The following is an 18272-nucleotide window of genomic DNA, read 5'->3' on the forward strand; positions in this document are numbered from 1 at the left end:
TCAAATAGGAGCCTGGGCACAGAGTAAGTGACTTCAGCTGCACGAAGACTAACTCAGAATTCAGGAAACCCTGTCCAGTGTTGTGTCCATCAGACAATCCTCTAACATCATCTTTTTCCCCTCTTGACCACTGAATCCACCCTACAAGCATATCATATATAAGAGACACATACTTTAAAAGGAGCTTCTGTCCCTGGGCATTCATGGTACATTCACCATTTCCAGAGGGCTTCACATCCCCTGAGTACGCGCTGCCCAGCAGGAGGACGCTAATCCCAGCCACAGTACTGTGCTAATTCCACCCAGGTGATATTCTCCACTGTCACTGACCATTTGGGTAGAAGGGACACATCTGCCTCTGTGAATTTCATTGCTGCCTTCAAAAGGTTCAACAATATGATACGCAGTTGAACGAATGACCTGAGAGGCACAGTCTCCTTTCCTCCCAAAACTCTCTTACATTTAGCAGCCATACTTCAATGCTAAGCGGACATCAAAAGACTGACACAATATTTCCAGATCTTTCAGACAGAGGAAAGAACCAACAATATCACATTCCAAGTATCCTGTATTTCCAGGACACTGCTCACAGAAGTTTTTAATCACGATTTATGAAAAGGCTCTGCTTCTGTATCTGTCAAGCAATCTTACTCATGGCTGGCACAAACACTTGGGGTACAGAGTCTCAACTTGCAAAGTCCCCTTCACTTCTGCGTGTTAACTATAACAAAAGGAGTTGTTGCACTGACAAAGCTTGCCAAGCTGCACTGCTTGCACAGTGTCTTGGCCCAATGCTGTGCATGTGTTTTAGGTTCACTACCTAAACAGCCTTCTCTTCCAGGGAGCCCATCTGAGATCCAGTTTTGCAGGCCTTCAAGCATCCAAATACCAACCCCCTAAAAACTTGTGCTTGGATCTGCTTCCAAGTTGCCGCAAAAGCAATACAGGAAGTCTGATTTCTCTATTCATAACATTTCAGTGGGAGCTAGAGGTCCTAGCACAATGGGGTTGCTACCTTGGCTACAAGCCAGTCAGACACTTTGTAAGAGAGAGTCCCTGCCCTACAGAGCTTACACTCAAAACAGGCAAAACAGAAGAAGGATTATGATCCCAACTTTCCACAGACAATCAGGGATCTGAGTGGTTTTAGTTAAGAAGGAAATCCAGGCTACAGCCAGGAACTGAGCCCATATGTCCCCCATCCCAGTCAAGTAGTTTATTCATGGTTACATCCAAACCTTCTTTGTGGTAATTAAGAACAGCAGCATCGACTACATACAGATGAGGAACAGCCAGGACAAAAACCCAAACAAGCCAAAATGCAAACAGAAGTGTCCAAACATTTTCTTAAACTGAAGATGGACTCCAGCTCCTGGACCCTTTACCCCAGAAGGGCCAGTACCACAGCCTCAGCTGCTGGCTGATGAGACCAGAGTGCTGACACCTCAAAATGATGGATCTGCCAAGTGGGAATGCATTTTCTCCTTTTCCTACATAAGCAACTCGGGGCATAATTAACACCACTAGTACTTTTGCATAAAGAGCCATCCTGGCCCTTTCCTAACAGTACTTGTGCATTGGACACGTTCAGCTGTTACAGCTTATCCAAAACCCAGGAGGAAAACCATCAGAACACTATCTTTACGACTGCTGACCTATCAGCAACCACTGGGTCTATGAACAGCTGCAGCATTACTCCTGGAGTAGAGCAAAACAAAGTAAAAAAAATAGTTTGCCTCTCTCTTCCAGCACTGGAAACCAAAATGCCCTTGCGCCTGTGCAAACAGTTATCAGCAATAACTGGGATGGCAAGAACCAGCACGAGAACCTCAAAGGCATTTAGACCAGCTGAGCTCTGCGTATCGCACTCTGACCAGCCCTCTGCCACTGCCGGCGTTCGGCAGCAAGAAACACAGCACACAGCTCTGCCTTCAGACATTCTCACTGCAACAGGCAGGTATCAGCCCTTTACCTGAAAACATCCTGGTCCTCGTGGTCTGTGGGGGGGTTGTTCCACTGGGAGGGGATCCGACAGTAAAAACCACTGGGGATGGGCTGGCAGAGCCCCCAGCCCGGGCACCAGAGTGCAGGGTCCCTCCGTAAGCACCTGAGGGAGCTGGGGAGACAGTTGAAAGGTGCAGACTGGCATTACAGGAAAGTTACTCGGAGCATGGTGTGCCTCACCCAGCAGCTTCATGTTCCTGCACGCTCCCTTGAGAGTCCGTGGTTGCGAGCCCAGGCCAATGCTCCCTTCGGAAGCATCCCCTGAGAGCACAACCAAGCCAGGCTGGCATGTACCGCAGGACGTGAGCCTGGGCAGCGTTACGCATCGCTGCAGCTGTTCTCCCCTCCTCACTCCCCAACCTGCAAGCCCAGGAAGGCCCACCCTTGCAAAGCCATTCATATTCGAGCCGCCTGGCACAAAGTCCCCACTCCCATGTGATATCACATTCAGAAGGGGCCAAGAGAGGAAGCCCTGCCTACAAAAATCACACCGCTAGCCAGCAATTACACAGCACACGTAACCCACAGACCTCGGAGCCTTCCACAAAAGGAAGCAAACATCATTACACTCTTCACACACGGCAGTCACTTCCTACACCAAAAGCCATCAGATAAGAAGCTTCCCACTCATGGGAGAGACGCAGGGAAACCCTTGCCCCCCAGCCCGAGCCAGGACATCCTGCCAGATCTGCCTGGCCTCTCCCGCTACCTGCGATTTCCATTGGCTTCTCGTTGTTCAGGCTGTCGTTGCTGCCAGCTTCCGAGATTTGTGCCCCAAAGGCAGCCTTGAGAAGCAGGTCAGTGAGCCTGCCTGTGCTCAGTGATCTAAAAAGAGGACAAACAACACAATTCAGGAAGTCATCAGCAAGTTTGGGGCAGATGCAAGGTTTCAGTTAACTTCCGCTCCAATTTGTACCACTCCCAGTCCACAGCCATTTAACACTGTACAGCAAATGGTCCAGAGCTGACATAACCACAGGCCCATTCCTCTTTTAACAAAGCACCTGAAGCCTCTCCTGATACTTGCAGAAAGCTTAGGACTACTGTAACTAACTGCAGCAATGCAATTGCTGAATGCAGCATTACCATAACACAGAAATTCTCTTTAATGGAAGACACTGAAGTTAATTTCTTCCCTTAAAGAACAAGAGCCTACACGCCCCAACAGCCAAGCCTGGAGCACTTTGAATACCAGAATCCATGATCACTGGAGAAAGCTGCAAACTACAGATACGCTGGTAAGGAAAACTAATGTGAAGACTTGAGCAGCTTTGCGTCCTGCAATGGTCACGACAGTCACTACCTAGCTTTCAAATGGCTTTCTGGCCCGAAGACCTGGGCCCACTGCTTGGTAGACAAAAAACATCTCTCTGCCTTCCTGATACAGAGACAGGCTCCAAAAAGAGCAAGGTACCTATCTGCATAATTGCAGGGAGTCTGGTCTAATACCCAAACCCTTGATCCCCGCTTGATGAAACCCTGGGCAGTAAACACAGTGTGAAGCTGCAGGCAATCTTTTGCATTTGAAAATCTAGGCCATGGCCTGACGCTGTAGAGGAAGACTCTAAAATCTGCATAACATCTGCTTGCAACCCAAGGGTGCTAGCAGATTACTGCAGAACATTTGTAGATGCTACATTATGACTTAAGAAGTGCTGGGGTTTGAAATGTATCCCATTCCTCCTGCGTTAGGGAATGAAGCACCACAGTATTTCATACTTCACAGCAGTCAGTGTAGCTCACCTGCCCTTGACCTCTTCCACAGGCCTCAATCCCAAACCAGTCTGCTGGCAGTGGAAATGACCCATCTCCTTCAGATCTGGCAGGGTCTTGTTCCGTGTTGGAGTCATCATGACCCCCTGATGGGCCAAGAGTGTGAGGAGATTCTGGGAACTTGGGGTTTTGGGAAACTCAAAAGGGGACACAGCCTAGGGAGAAAAAAAGAGAGAGATCTGTTTCTAAAATCAAAGGATCAAGGTTCTTTCCCCCCCCCCCTTTTTTTTTTTTTACTAAGATTAAACTGTACACTTAAAATATGCCTGAAATAGGCAGAAATCCCAGCCCACACAGTTACTTGCCCCCAGTCCCAGAAAAACTAAAATGAAAGCAGAAAAAATCCTGCTGAAAAATTGCAGCAGCCTAACACAAGCAGAGAGAAAATGCTGTCACAGTGCCAGCTTCACACGAGACACTGGGGCTGCCACCTGCTTAACTGTCTGCCACCTCCACTGGGGATTCCTACTGGGCACACGCCTGCGTGACAAGCCAAGTCACTGAGTGCAAATCAACCTAGACACCACAGCTCACTAATGCACTTGTGTCCTAATCTGGGCAGATCCTTTTCTGTGCCTGTTTAAACCCCTGGACTCTGCTCAGATGGCCAAAAGCATTGCCAAGTGAGACCTGACCACTACGAACTGGGGCATCACCACGTTTCACATGGATCACTAAATAGCTCTTGAAGAAGGGTGAACAGCAGGTGATAAATCCAGGCTGGAGTTATGTGATCACACAGTGGTTCAACCCCAAATAATCCACCAGACCAAGCTGAGACAGACCCAGAAGTAGACTCCTAGAAATACCTTTGTAGGGGAGCCCAGGATAGTTGGTAGAGGGCTTCTCTGCATGAATTCAGACAGCTTTGGTGAGGATCTGAGCTGCCGGCAGTGCTGCAAGCCATGCATCTGCAGCGGCTGGCTGACTGGGGTATGACCAAAGTGAGCAACTAAAGGATCAGAGTGCTGCTTGGTTATCTTCTGCCTGCAGGAATGCAAATCTGACAGGTTGGGTGCACTGTGGAGCCGGGAACCCATCCCTCGAGGAGAGTGTTCGGGCGCTGAGGCACCTGGAGGGCACAAACACAGCAACGAACCACATCATCCCTTGGTACTGACACAAACAGCCAGCCTGATCCCAGGATTCACCGCTAAGACATCCAAAGGGGTAAGTTTGTATCAGGGTTCCTCAGCCTAAAACCTTCAATGGATGCATACAGATGGCATTCTTATCAGCGCCACAAAATTTCTAGGCCTGATCAGGGTTTGTGCTACAGGAGGAGCAGACACGAACAGCAGTGACAAAAAGCATGGCCGTATTTTTTCTTTCACTGCAGCCCTTACAGTGAAGGACCACGATTATCAGAGCTCAGCAACAAGGAAATTACACATCAAGCATGCCACGTGGCAGAGGGGGAATTCAGGATTTTCAGAGGGCTTTCCTCTACTCAATCCACTGCCTTCAGAGTCCCAAATTAGTTTCTGTGACAGAGGATCTGTCAGCACAGGAAGAGACTGGGGGACAGGACATGAATGGAGTAATCCCTGCTCCTGCCAACACACAGAAATCCTGGTTGGCCAAGAATCAGGAGAAGCTCCCAAGGAATGTACCTGACCTTGAATGCTCTTGAGACTATGGGTCTGACCTTATCCATAGGAATACTGAAGGAAAGTAAGCACCCCAACGTACCAGCCACAGGAATCCGGTTTCTCATTTCTGCTCCAAGAGAGGAGGGGATAACAGTCTGGCTAGGTTGCTCGGGGATCGTTCCAACTTTGAGGGAAACACAATCAATAATTTTATTCAGTGTTAAGTTTCCATAGACAATAACAACACTATGCACCACCCATTTTATAGGAAGACACTAGTCATCTCTCTCCTTCTCAGCCCTAGCTGCACAGTGAAAATATCAACAACTCCTGTAAAAAGGAGAAAGAAAGCTCTGACTGGCATTAGATTAGCCAGTTTTAGTCTGGCTTTGCTGATATTACTTGAGAGAAGTAAAATATGAAGAGGCCTGTATTTCCCCACTAGAAGATTTATAAATATAGGATTGGGGATAGAGAATAGCTAGTTACATCAGAGTCCATTCCTTTATGGAAACCAGCAAATTGCATCAGTTGCACGCTAGGGTTTTTCTTATCCCCTTCCACTTGAACCGCTTGTTAGCATCTGGATCAGGCTACCAGTTATTCAGATAGCTACTTCTCACTCCAAACAACGGAGTTCGGGCCCTCTCAAAGCCAGTGAGAATTTTGCTCCGACAGCAATTGGGTTCCATTTTTCTCACTCCAGCCTGAGCTGGTAAAAAAAAATATTTTGCACTTACAGAAGCCCTCTTCAGAAGATTGCAGAATGTTTCATGCAAACACCAAAACAAAGTTTGTATCTTATGAGGAAAATATGCATCTTCATTCTACTACAAGCCAAAACACTTGTCAAATCAAAGAGCCATGAGAGAACCCAACAATTTCAATTCCCTATTACCTGGCAGCGACAGCTGGTCATAACCTCCTGTCTATGGAAAGGACATACTTGATTTTATTAGGGCAGCAATATACCTGCTGACAGCTTACCTTGCGGAGATGGCATAAATGGCTTGGCACCACCGAAGGAGAGCTTCCTAGAGCTGGGCACAGATCCATGCTCTCCAGCATAAGGAGGGGAAGCACCAGTTTTAGGAAAACCAAGAGGGCTTGTACTGCTAGATCTCCGGACCGTCCCAGACCTTGTTGGAAACAACAGTAGTACACAGATTACTTCAGTTGCCAGTTAAGAAGAGCAAGAAAAACGGTATCACCAGACACTCAAACCCAGGTACTTCCACAGAAGTGGATCTTCATGACTGTTTATCCTGGATCAAAATCCCACTGTACAAGGGTTATCATCTTAATCTACATTTACGTAGTCCCAGTTCTCCAGGGTTTCAATCCAAGCAAAATTTCACAAAAGAAAAAAAGAATGAGATTAGCTTAAATGCAAGCAGGAAAGCCTACCAATTTTTAAAAGTCATTTTTGGACTCTTCCAGACATCTAGAACAATTCTGAACAAGTCACAGCTTTCTACCTTGCCATATCCAAGGTGTTTATTTTAGCTACTGTCTTCATAACGCACTTGGAAGGTTTTACTCAAGTGTCCCTCCTGTGCTGTGCCACATGCTCCTTTGTTAGAGCAGCCTTTTAATCAGGAAGCTCTGCAAGCGCATGCTATACTATGCAGAGGTAAGCTGTGCCAAATGAACTGCTCCTTAACAAAGCCTTCATTCAGATCGGGAGAGGAGACAAAGTCAAACCGAGTAGTGTGTGGCTGTCAGATCTAAACCAGCTGTGTACTACCCAGAGGAATTTCTCTCTAGGTTGGGATATTCAGAACTGCCTGGGCTCCCAGCTCCCTTAACTTCTTGTAAAACCTCACCTTAGAGAATTAAGATTACTTTAATTTGCACAGGCCACACATGCAGGAACCTCAAGTATTTCCCAGTTGCTACAAAGATACAGAAGAGGGAAACTAGAGTAAGGAAAAGTCAGTGCAGCCAAACCATCACTCTGCAGAGAGATGGGAATTTTGTATATGGGGTATTTCTTAATATTTGAATGTTTCCATCACATATTAAGAACACGCACACAACCCAAACTCTGCTTACTGAAATGCCATTCTACCTCTGCAGGCTCTTTCACCAAGATTCCCATCACACTCATCTAGACGAGAAAACACTTTTTTCATCAGGTCCTTAATTTTACTCTCAATTCAGAAACAACTTTTTCCTTGTTAAAAGACTATTGATCTCAGCCAGTAGGTGGTTTTTTGGACAGGAATCATTGAACCTTTTGAAAAAAATTCTGTGCTCAAGTTGCTGAAAGATACTATCACCAAGGCATCCCTCCTCCTCTCCCTCCAACGCAGTATTAAGCTGTCCATACATACCCGAACAGAAGAAACAAAGGCATATGGGTTTTAACAGTACAAACAGGACTAACTACATTACTCAGGAATGGCAAAGTCATCTTGATGGAGTGTCACTACATCTACTCAACAACACTATCCACTCTATGTTTTACTTTACGCCATGTTTCAGAAGTCTATTTCAGTAACTGAGTGAGATTTAAGGGTTTAATTCTCCTCCTCTCCTTCAACGTCTCACTAAGGTGCCTCAGTCAGATGAATCCACACTCCATTCATATGCTAGGGAAAAATGGGAACCCTTTAAAACTTTAACCTTAATAAATTCCCCGTATGTCAGGTTGCTCTCTGTTTTAACACTGTTAAGTGCCTGGCCCTGAAGCAAAACAAATGATTATACACATATGTCCAGATGCTTTTGAACACGTATGTGCGCACAAAAGGGAACAGGAACCTAGCAAGGTGAAAAGACTCTTTCTGCCACTGAGATTCTAGGCATTTCTCCCCCCACCTTTTTAACTCTCCATAATATGAGCCAGCCAAAGGGCTGAATATTATCTATCATGAGCTTTCAGAAAAACATCCAGCTGATTGCAGCTGCTGAAAGATGTGGAATGTCAAACACCACCCCGCAAGACATGGCATAAGCAAGCAAGCAGACGAGCAGGACAGGTGATGTGGCCAAAAGTAAGTGCGCATAATTACCACCTCAACAAGCAACATATCTTTCCACACACAAGCTACATTACACAGGCGTACAGCAGCCAGTCAGATGACAGTATCAGTTTTTCAAAAACAGTGCATTTCAAAGTTTTAGTCAAACGATTTGCCAAACATGACTAGGCATTTGGCTGTAATGCCCTATTTGATACTCCTGATGGAAAACTGGAATCACGTATTAAATGCCTGATGAAGTTTTCCCCTTCCATTCTTGAAGGGTGTCTACTGAATTCGGTGATTAGAGGAAGTGATGATGAGAGATAAATATGGCTTCCTAGGGCAGAAAAAAACATGACGCCAGTGATTTTGAGAAGATGCTAAAAGCAGAGCATGAATCATCTGATTGCGTCCATTCCTCGAGTTCCTCTGCAGGGACGATGCTAATCTCATCTCATTACACTGTGCTGACTAAAAGGAGCAAAATATGACAGTTGATCCCAGGCTGGTGGCTGCAGGCTGTGATCTGAACGCAGCAGCCTGCCACCGCGCCTGGGGTAGGCACGGCATCCCTAGGCACATCCTCCACATGCTCTCCAGTGGTCTCCCTTCATACATTACGTGGATATCCAGGACTTTTTTCTTAGGCCCAATGCTAAAAGGGTCCACACGTTTTGCCTTAAGTACAGGGCACCTGAGAAATTGGAAGAAACTTACCAGCACAAAACCTGTCACACACTCAAAGAGCTAAACGTAGACTAACACTGGCACAAAACAAGCTCTTTACTGATCCCTTATTATGACCAACATGTAGTGTCCACTTCTGTGTGAACTCTGAATAAGCCTTACCCTTAAGAAGGTTGGCTGAAGCCTTATCTCAGGCTGGCATAGGCATTATTACCCTTCTGGACTGGTTAAAGTTAGCTTTCAGGTATCAAACTAACTCATCCTGAAAACGTAACCCCCCACCCTGTGGAACCTCATAGACATACACTTTTATTTGAACGTTCTCTGCCCTTACTATACAACCTCTCTTTTACGACCTGGGCTGCCACTGCTAACCCAGATCTCAAAATTCTAAGAACCATGAACTACATGTGACAAAAGACAGAAGCCTGGTGTTTCATGGAAGTACAATACATTACCACTGAACTCAGGAAGTCAGCTCTATGGTCCAAGGCTGACATCCGGTTCTTCCTGATGGCCTTCCAAAACGCACGTTCTACCTCACAGGCATAAATTGCTCATGACTTAATCAAGCTGCATAACCACATTAATATGCAACTCATGTAAGACACATCATCTATGGCATGACTAGCTACAGGAACAGATGAAGGTGAAGTCAGGTTAGTGTTGCTGCCCCATTAATTTTAGATGTTTTTCTCAACTTTTTTCTTTTATAAAGTCATCTGCCAAATAAATCTCTCCACTTGGACATCCAAGCCACATCTAGCATGAGAAAAGCTGTCAGACTCAAAAGGGCTCAGCCTGCACTGAAAGTTCATAAGAGTCATCACACACACACAGAGAAAAAAAATTACAGTACTTGGTAATAAATAAATCATATCATCACTACAAAAATACCCCAATACTAATGTTACCACATAACACATACTGTATTAGCTCCCTACAGCAAGGGGGAAAGCCCATTGCCCAGGAAAATTTTTATAGCGATACAGAGAAACTGCAAAACATGCCCCAAGGCATAATACAGTGGCTGCTACACTGCCGTCACCCCTCCTCCCCACCCCGCAGCACTTACCGCGGCGAGGCGCATTGATTGGGAGACTGCAGGTTCTGCTCAATCCGCCTATAGTTATGAATTTGCGTTGGAACTGGAATGGGCACAGAGTGTCCGTACTTGCTGCTAGAAAACTGACCTGGCCGGCTGTTGAAAGGAGACAAACAAAGCCGCTTGTAAGGGATGGACCTTCAACTGGGTAACTGGAGGTATGAGGTCTGTAAAGCAACCGTACGCAGGGAGCGTCCCTTTCACTCCTCTCCTTGGGTTGCGCGTTCCTACTGGGAGGTAGTTCAAAGTCGTATCGAAAGGAAGTGGCACCACACATCTCCTGAGAACGTGCACCTCTCTTCCAGCGCTGTTCCCACCCACAAACTGAAGTTAGCACATACATCCAAGCACACCACTCCCTTCTGGAAAATTGGAGCCCAGCTATTTCAAGCCAGACTGGCCTAATTTTCAACAGCTCAGATCCACAGCCAAAGAGCACATCACCGAATAAAGGCTAAATGTTCGTGGCTCACAAAATACGCCAGCAAAGATTTTTGTTGCCAAGACCAACTTGCAATTCATGCCGAGGCATTGCTGAAGCAATGGCATCTCCATGAGTCTCGGCATGCCAAGAAGAGAACACACACTTGTGGTGAATATCAGAGTATTTGCAAGTTAACTACAGGGTGGAGAAGGCAACTTAGGAGAGAATAAAATCGGAGGGAAGGGGCAGGGGCTATATACCTATATGCCCATCAAGGTCAGCAAAAATATCACACACACAAAACAGGACAGGCCCATTCTGTAGACTTCAGACTCCTTTCTAGCTCCATCCAAGCAGGTTAATCAGCTCATGTCTGATATCTGCTCCCTCTGGATGACAGCTTCCCCTATTATTCTTAGCCTGTGTACTATGCTATACTAAAACCATGCAAACACACACTTAACTAAGTAGCTGTACTTAAGTCTTTTCCCAAAGGCTCCAGAATTCTAGGATTAATTGCCATGGTAATGTTATTTACAACTGCCAACACCAATTGCAGGGCTGTTGCACAATTACAGGAGGATCTTATTGGTAATGAAGGCTTCTATAGTCTTCCTTGTTGTCAGCCTAGGACACACACCTGGGTCTGCCCCTTAGAAGCAGGAAGTATTACTTCTCCAGGTATAACACTTGGTGCGGAAGTCTTTTACATAAGGTGAAGATGAAAAGAGACATTTAACTCAGCAAGAGGGCATGTATTTGCAGAGGGGGAGAGAGAATAGTCGTTTTATTCGGCAGTTCAAAGTATCCCATTACCAGAATTTCTTTTTTTGGGAAGGTCAGCAGTGCTTTGTGGTTTATGGTGACAGTACTCAAAGCTGATCTGCAGCAGTGTGTCTGCAGATCTCCACAATGGGCACATGAAGATGCTCCTTAGTCAGAAGAGAGCCAATTAACAGAGATATCTTTCATCAAGGCTGAAAGAGCAAAAATTGATTCCAATTTCCTCCTACTACCCTCAACATATCTGTTGATTTTCTGAAGTTCTGTATATTCTTTCTTGTGTGTTCTTACTTCTTCCACCAAGAGAATAGACTCTTAATCCTACGTCAAAGAAAGCTTCTCATTCAAAAACACTGAAGCTGTGGTGCAACTCATATCTACCCTGGCCTCCTCAAACCAGAAGTTTCTAACCAACCCTAGATTACTTTGAAAAGATATACCTGGAACATGCTCAAACATAAGCCCAGCAATAGAAAGGGAACAAATTCCCTCGGGAGAAAGGAAGAAAAGATGACCAGCAATGAAATTAATTCTTTACCCTTGAGTACTTCAGTAGAACACCACAATCCCAACCAATACAATTTGAGGACTTTAGTTTGCCTCTAAAAGGCAGCATGGAGGCCTTGATTCTTCACTGACATAAAATAAAATAAAATAAAGGCATCCAAGGCTCCTGATTGCTCTGTGGAAAGCTGAATTTCTGGGGTCCCTGCCTTCCATCAGCATAAAACACGGAGCCAGACAGACAAAGTGAACGGAACTGACCAAGAAATCTGAGGGTCAACATCAAACTTTACTTTGAAAATATCCAGACTTTCATCATAAACTTCAGACACTCTCTCTTCAGTCTGGCCAAAATCATTTCGTGGAAGTAAGCTCTTGAGTGAAAGGATCCTCCCTCTGCCCAGGAGTTATATCAAGTCTTCACAGAAGCCAGCTTCCTACACTGGGTACAAGTCGCAAATGAAAACATCCAAGCTAACTGACATAAATTAAATCTGCTAATTGGCCTCAAGTCTTAAATGGACCATAAATTTGCAAAGACCAAGAGATAAAGCAGGGACAGGGAGTTTAATTACTTGCCAGTAATTAAAAGCTCTTTGAAAATGGCATTATATCCATTGCTTTGGGATACACCCAAGGAAGTATCTTTCATTGAATTTAATAAGCATCTTCAGCAAGGAAGTGCTTTTAAAAGAAGCCCAACTGTTAACATATTTTAATTCTGTCTAGTCCTTACCCTCTTAGTTAACACCAAGGAGAGCTGCTTTAGAAAGTACAATGACATCCTGAGGAATAGCCCTTGCTTTCTGTCCCAGTTGGGCTGCATCCAGTATTGCTTGCTAGCCTAGAACCACACATGAAAGGGAGAACTCCTGCCTGCTAGTGAGGGAGGACAGAAGGAGTAAAAATTAGGCGTCCTTTGTGCTACTGAAGCCAAGATCTGAACGAGGAGGCCTCATGGCATCTACAGTGAAGGGCACTGAAACCCATGCTAATAATAAGGGTGCACCTGGATAGCACCAGTTCAAATCACTTTTCAGGGGCAGATCAAAGATCATATTTCACCCTCTGAATTCAGAATGGCTGCTCCAGTCTTTCACTACTTGTTTTATTCCCCATCCTAGACAGGATAGAAAGTAACTTTTCAGGGTTTCTTTAAAGCAAACAGAAAAATGGAAACCAGCACTAGAGGTTTTGGCACCTGCTCCAAGAAGCTGCTGGAAATGAGTAGGAAAGACAGGAGAGCAGAAGTATCTTTAGATCACAGCCACTGGCAGTGACTTTCTACCTTCTAATTCAGTAGAATACAATTAGGCCAACTTGGTGAAGAGAGCAGGGAACAGTGAAAAGGGGGTGGCATTTGTAGTGATCTTCCATGCATTTTCACTCACTGCTGTCCAGAAACAAGGCCAAATCTTTTAATCAAGACTGATCCCCAGAATGCAAAATGATCAGTTAAAGAATAAGCTGTTAAAAAGCATAGCAGGCGATGGCATAAGAAGCCTCACACAATTAAACTCCACACTGTGGTACATGCTGGCCAATTAATCTGATCACGTCAGCAAGGCTTTGAGCTATATTCTTCTCCCTTGTATTTGTATGCTTTGAGGCTATGCTTTGTCATTTTCTGGGCTCTGTTTATGTGAAGAGTGTTTTCAACACATAGCTTCATACTATCTTTTTTTTTTTTTGAAGCTTATCTTTTTTTTTTTTTTTTTTTTTTTTTTTTTTTTTTTTTTTATTAAAGAGAAGATTTTAGGGTCATCCCTCCTGCCTGCAGTGTAAGCTCCCCTCCAACTCTCCTCCCCCAACAGGTGCCATATTGACAGGACAGAATATGAAAGCTGTCCTGCTTCCCCAGTTGGCAAGCATGAGGTGGGCAGACTCTGCCAGCTCTCCGTAAGCTAACCACGCACCCTACAGCTTGAGAGTCGCTGGAATCGCCTTCTACAGCCCACTAACATGTTCTGAACAAAAATGTGCCTGGAACCACCGGCGGTGCTGGGCAGCTGTCATCCAACACATTTCTAAAGGCCAAAGCTGAGTTTATTGCAACTGGTTTAGTTGGAACTAAACCTGTGACCAAGCCTATTTGCATTCCTTACTCCAACTCCTGCATCCCTCATTACCAAACAAGGCCCCTATAGCAGCAGTATTTTATACACACGTAGTGCAATGAGCTGTTTGGAGCCTCAAGCAAACTGCAAACAACTAAGCAGGACCAGGCCTGCCCTTCAACAGCAAGGAGAGATGAGCAACACTCCTCCACATTTGTCCTCCTGCCCCTTGCCCAGCAATTCAAGCCCACAGTAGTTTCAGCCTTAGCTAATATTTTGTGCTCCAAATCACTGCATGAATTGAGGAGCAAGAAACTTAGCTGGAATATTCATCTCCTCTGCAGGCTAAACTCAGAAGGGGGACTAGTAAAACACATGCGCCAGTGGGGTACATTTACTCTCTGCTTGAGAATATTCTCTGTTTCCCCCGGGAACAGAGTTAATTCCAGCTCTACTACATTCTCTCTTGGCCCCTCCTGAGGGCCAGAAGGAGGAGAGACAGGCTCTGCAATTGGGACTGATCAGTCCCCAAGGCTGGGAGTTTCTCCTGGGTGTTTCTTGTAACCCTTTAATTCAAGAAGAGATATGGGCCTTGCCCAACACTCCCAAGATCTGTAAAACCCTCTCCTGGAAGTCAATGGGTTTAATTAATCAATGTTGGATGGTCATCACTGAACAGTCTTTCTTACCTGGATGGGCTAGGAGAACTGCTGTAAGGGGGCGAAGGAGATGGTGTCCTTCCCTGGCTTTCCAAGCCTGCTGAAGTTACCAGAGAACTCCTGGAAAACAAGACAAAGAACATAGCTGTTAGAGCCTGGGAAACAGCCCTGCTCCCCCTTACAGAGCACAGCAATGGAGCTGTGTCTGCCCAACACCTTCTGCCAAGCCTAGTCATAGGAGCCCGTGAGGCTGTCATGCTGCCCCACAATCTGACATTCAGGTCCCAGATGTTGATGGTATGGCAGACTTTTAAATGACTGACTAGCCCTTTACACTGCATTTCTCCTATGTCATTTTAAGCTGGCATAACAGCCTTAAAGCAAATGCAATACAATTTAGTTCTGGTGGAAGATGAAGTTAAGTGTAAACAAATATCCACTTAAAGTTGTGTATGTTCACACCAGAATACACATGTTCTAGTTCTTACAAAACATATATATTTGTATTAGCACAACTCTTCCTAACCCAAGGAACCTAGTGAAGTTTCACTGTGATGTTTGTCTCTACAACTGCTTTTCCAATTGTGAATTTGATAGGGAGTGAACAAAGACAGATGAAATAAACAGCAAGAGAAGAACAGCACCTGAAGATAAAGGCTTCTTTTCAGTATTAGTTTGGAAAACTAGCACTTTCACTCTTTTCATTCCCTATTTGCAAAACTAGAGGGATGCAGCAGAAGGGCTATCTGTATACTGTCTGCATCATGGAGTCTACTGCTACAGCAAGTTTCTAGGCTTTGGATACAGACAGGAGAAAGGGATTGGGATCTTCACCTGGCAGATCAAAAAATGGCATGCCAGCATCCCAGGCTGTGTTCCAACTCAAACCTCTTCCTGTGCCAATACTCACACAGTGCTGAGAACAAGATTGGACTTCAGTGCACATCCAGGCCCTCCCTGTTTTCTCTCTATCTCTGAAATTTCCTATCTGCAAGGGCAGAGGATTTGAAAGATATCCCTCTGTTACAAACACTACTAGGGCAGGAAGCTTTCTTCCATCTTGTTCCCAAATATAAGCACAGGCAGTCCTGTATCCATATTTCTGATTCAGACTTAACAGCGAAAACTGAAAATTGATCAGAACCAGCTATGCGACAGTTATCTCCAAAATGAAAGTTAATTCAGCAACATCTTCCCTCCATCCACCAGAACCCCAAAGTATCTAATGCACAGTATGCTCCAAAGGCTGAGTAATTTCAGTTGCCTAGGTGCTCTTACCCGCTGTACATCAGGCTGTCTTGGATTGGTTTCCCTCCTGCAGCCTCAGCAGTTATATCACCTACGGAACACGGATGTGCAGAGACATATTAATCTGAGATCCATTCAGAGCAACCGAGATTTTGTGTAGAATTTCCTCCTCTCTGAAGACCAGCTAAGTTACTTCTGAAGTCAGCATTTTGCCAAATTCATGCAGGCTGAAACTGATCTATGTCTGTGGATGCTGCTGATCCTTATATCCTGAAGTTCTGGAAAATTTAGGCTGAAAGGGGGCCTCTTCTTGGAAGATGACCAAGCATTGACAGAGTTGTTTGGGGCAACAGGTACATGCCAACTTGGTGCAAACAATTAGCTATTTTGTAAAAGCACAGGGGTATTATGTTGCACATAGGGCTTGGGCGCATCTGTGTCCTGAGTGGCAAAAATCCAGGGCAGTAACACGAGCTGACAGCTGGATACGTAACACAGGGGAGCTCACACCTTTGCCAAAACATCTGAACATGGGAAACCTGAGTAGCACCAGACACGTCTACCCTGGTCCTATTGCTGTTCCCAGGGAGGAATATGAAGAACATAGAGCTCTTCCTTATCATAAAGACTGCAAAGCAGAAATCCGTCCATCACAGACTCCAGGTTGCCCCCTCAAATTTTCTTTGTTAATATGAGTGGTGCAACTGTGGAAGGAAGCATCACAGCAGTTACCACCAAGTCCCAATTCAGCAAAGCACCATACTCATGGTCAAGGTTGAAGAATGTCTTTCTGCTGGTTAAGTAAGACTTAGGATAGACATACTTAGGTGCATGGCTGAACTGGGGCCCTGGCCTCTATGCGCATACATATCTTCACACAACTCATACAAAAATATAAACATATAGAGGTGCTAAAATGAAATTCAAGATGTTTGAAGAAAAATCCAACAGCTTTTTATGTTTCTTGGGTATTTTTGAAGTATAAAATGCAGTCTGCTAACTGAAATCCTGTCTTGGACTATGCTGCTGAGTGAAACTGCAGACAGGATGACATGGGAACAGCTTCTCTGAGAAGAAAACATTTGCCTGTGAGCCTACTTATCTTCTTTCCCAGGTGGATTTCCAGGTTCAATCTCTTACTCAAGCCCCCAAATAGTCTTTATTCTCAAATCCTATCTGCAAAGATAATTAATTACAAAATGTCCTATGAAACTAATCAGTGAGACAGATGTCTCTTCCAGCTTGGGAACTAAAACATTCCTATTATTCAGTCAAAATGTACAGGTTTATCAGTGTTTTGACTTTCTAGCAACGATCCTTAACATCCACAATACCCTCTGGCAGAACTTCTGGTCCACCTGCAAACACATTTCCCAGAGACCAACTTACTTGAGAACTGTGCTGGGACCATAACGAAGTCATCTGTGTCACAGGACGAATTCTTACTGCTGCTTCCAGCAGAGTCCTTAGACCCATGCAGAAAGCCAGGAGAATCTTGGGTAGGAGATGTCAGAGCCTTCTCTTGCAGCTGCTGCTGCATCTCTCCAAGGGACTGCTAATTCAAGAAGAAAACAAACACTGTTTGCTAGTAGCACAGCTACTTCATCATTCTGCTGGATCCTCTAAATCGAGCTGTAAAAGGCTACAGACAACATTCTGATGATAAACCAGGGCTGCCACTTTGCCAGAAGCAGCTGTTTACTGAAAAGGAACAGTCTTTTAAGTCCACATCAGAACACTGCATCTTTTGTTACACAGAACATAGCACCAGCATGTCAAACACACCCCAGATAAGAGGAATTCACTTGAGGTATCGCATCCCTCTGCTGAGGCTTTCTGGATCAATCATGCATTTTCCACCAACGCAATTTAGTAAGAAACAGAGAAGAGCTTTAAGGGATTTTTGGTTGTTCTTTTGTTTTGTTTGGGTAAACAATATGTGCTTGGTCTCTGCTGACACTTTAGCAGTAAGCAGCACTCAGGAACATGTACATAAATGTGTCTGTGCTGTTAGGACAACCCTATTTTACCGTAGTGCTGATGACGAGTTAAAGACAGGCCTAAAGGAAACTGAGTGTTCAATAGACAAATGCCTCTCAGGCATCAGAGAGGCAGGACAGGCCTTAGACAGCCCGTTTCTTCTCTTCCTTCAGCCAAATGATGGGTAGCCCCACAATCCTTACACCTTACAGACAGATGGAGGAGGCTGGGTGGTTTAAGAAAGCCTTAAGACAGCTGAATTACCTTCTGAGCAGATCATAAGCAATCTTTATCCTAATGCATTTTTAGGCTGAAAAGATTAAATCAGCTTTCACTTGGGCCCTGTTAAGGCCTTGTTCCCTCTCCAAAGTCTCTCCCCATAGCTGTGGGGACCCTCCCTCACTGTACATGCAGTACCTACCAACAGGAGGCAACCTCCCAGCTGGCAGAGCTGTCCCTTTTCCACGCAGCATGCTAGCTCTCCTCT

The 18272-nt window shown here is 45.0% G+C and overlaps 1 protein-coding gene across 3 annotated transcripts in view; it reads right to left on the reverse strand.

The window, feature by feature from the left end:
* Positions 1–18272, reverse strand: part of ULK1 (unc-51 like autophagy activating kinase 1) — an 85168-nt gene that overhangs the window by 11275 nt on the left and 55621 nt on the right. The window contains exons 14-23 of one of the 3 annotated variants that reach the window (XM_067307299.1): positions 17195–17357; positions 15836–15896; positions 14588–14677; positions 10101–10226; positions 6357–6508; positions 5470–5553; positions 4587–4849; positions 3748–3932; positions 2714–2829; positions 1973–2116 (exon numbers count right to left, since the gene is read on the reverse strand). In XM_067307299.1, coding sequence (XP_067163400.1) covers positions 1973–2116; positions 2714–2829; positions 3748–3932; positions 4587–4849; positions 5470–5553; positions 6357–6508; positions 10101–10226; positions 14588–14677; positions 15836–15896; positions 17195–17357 — 1384 coding nt within the window. Of the gene's footprint in view, positions 1–1972; positions 2117–2713; positions 2830–3747; positions 3933–4586; positions 4850–5469; positions 5554–6356; positions 6509–10100; positions 10227–14587; positions 14678–15835; positions 15897–17194; positions 17361–18272 lie in introns of all 3 variants that reach the window. The other 2 variants (XM_067307298.1, XM_067307300.1) reach the window with 2 other exon arrangements.

This window comes from Apteryx mantelli, chromosome 17, assembly GCF_036417845.1.
Source record: "Apteryx mantelli isolate bAptMan1 chromosome 17, bAptMan1.hap1, whole genome shotgun sequence".
Lineage (NCBI taxonomy): Eukaryota > Metazoa > Chordata > Aves > Apterygiformes > Apterygidae > Apteryx > Apteryx mantelli.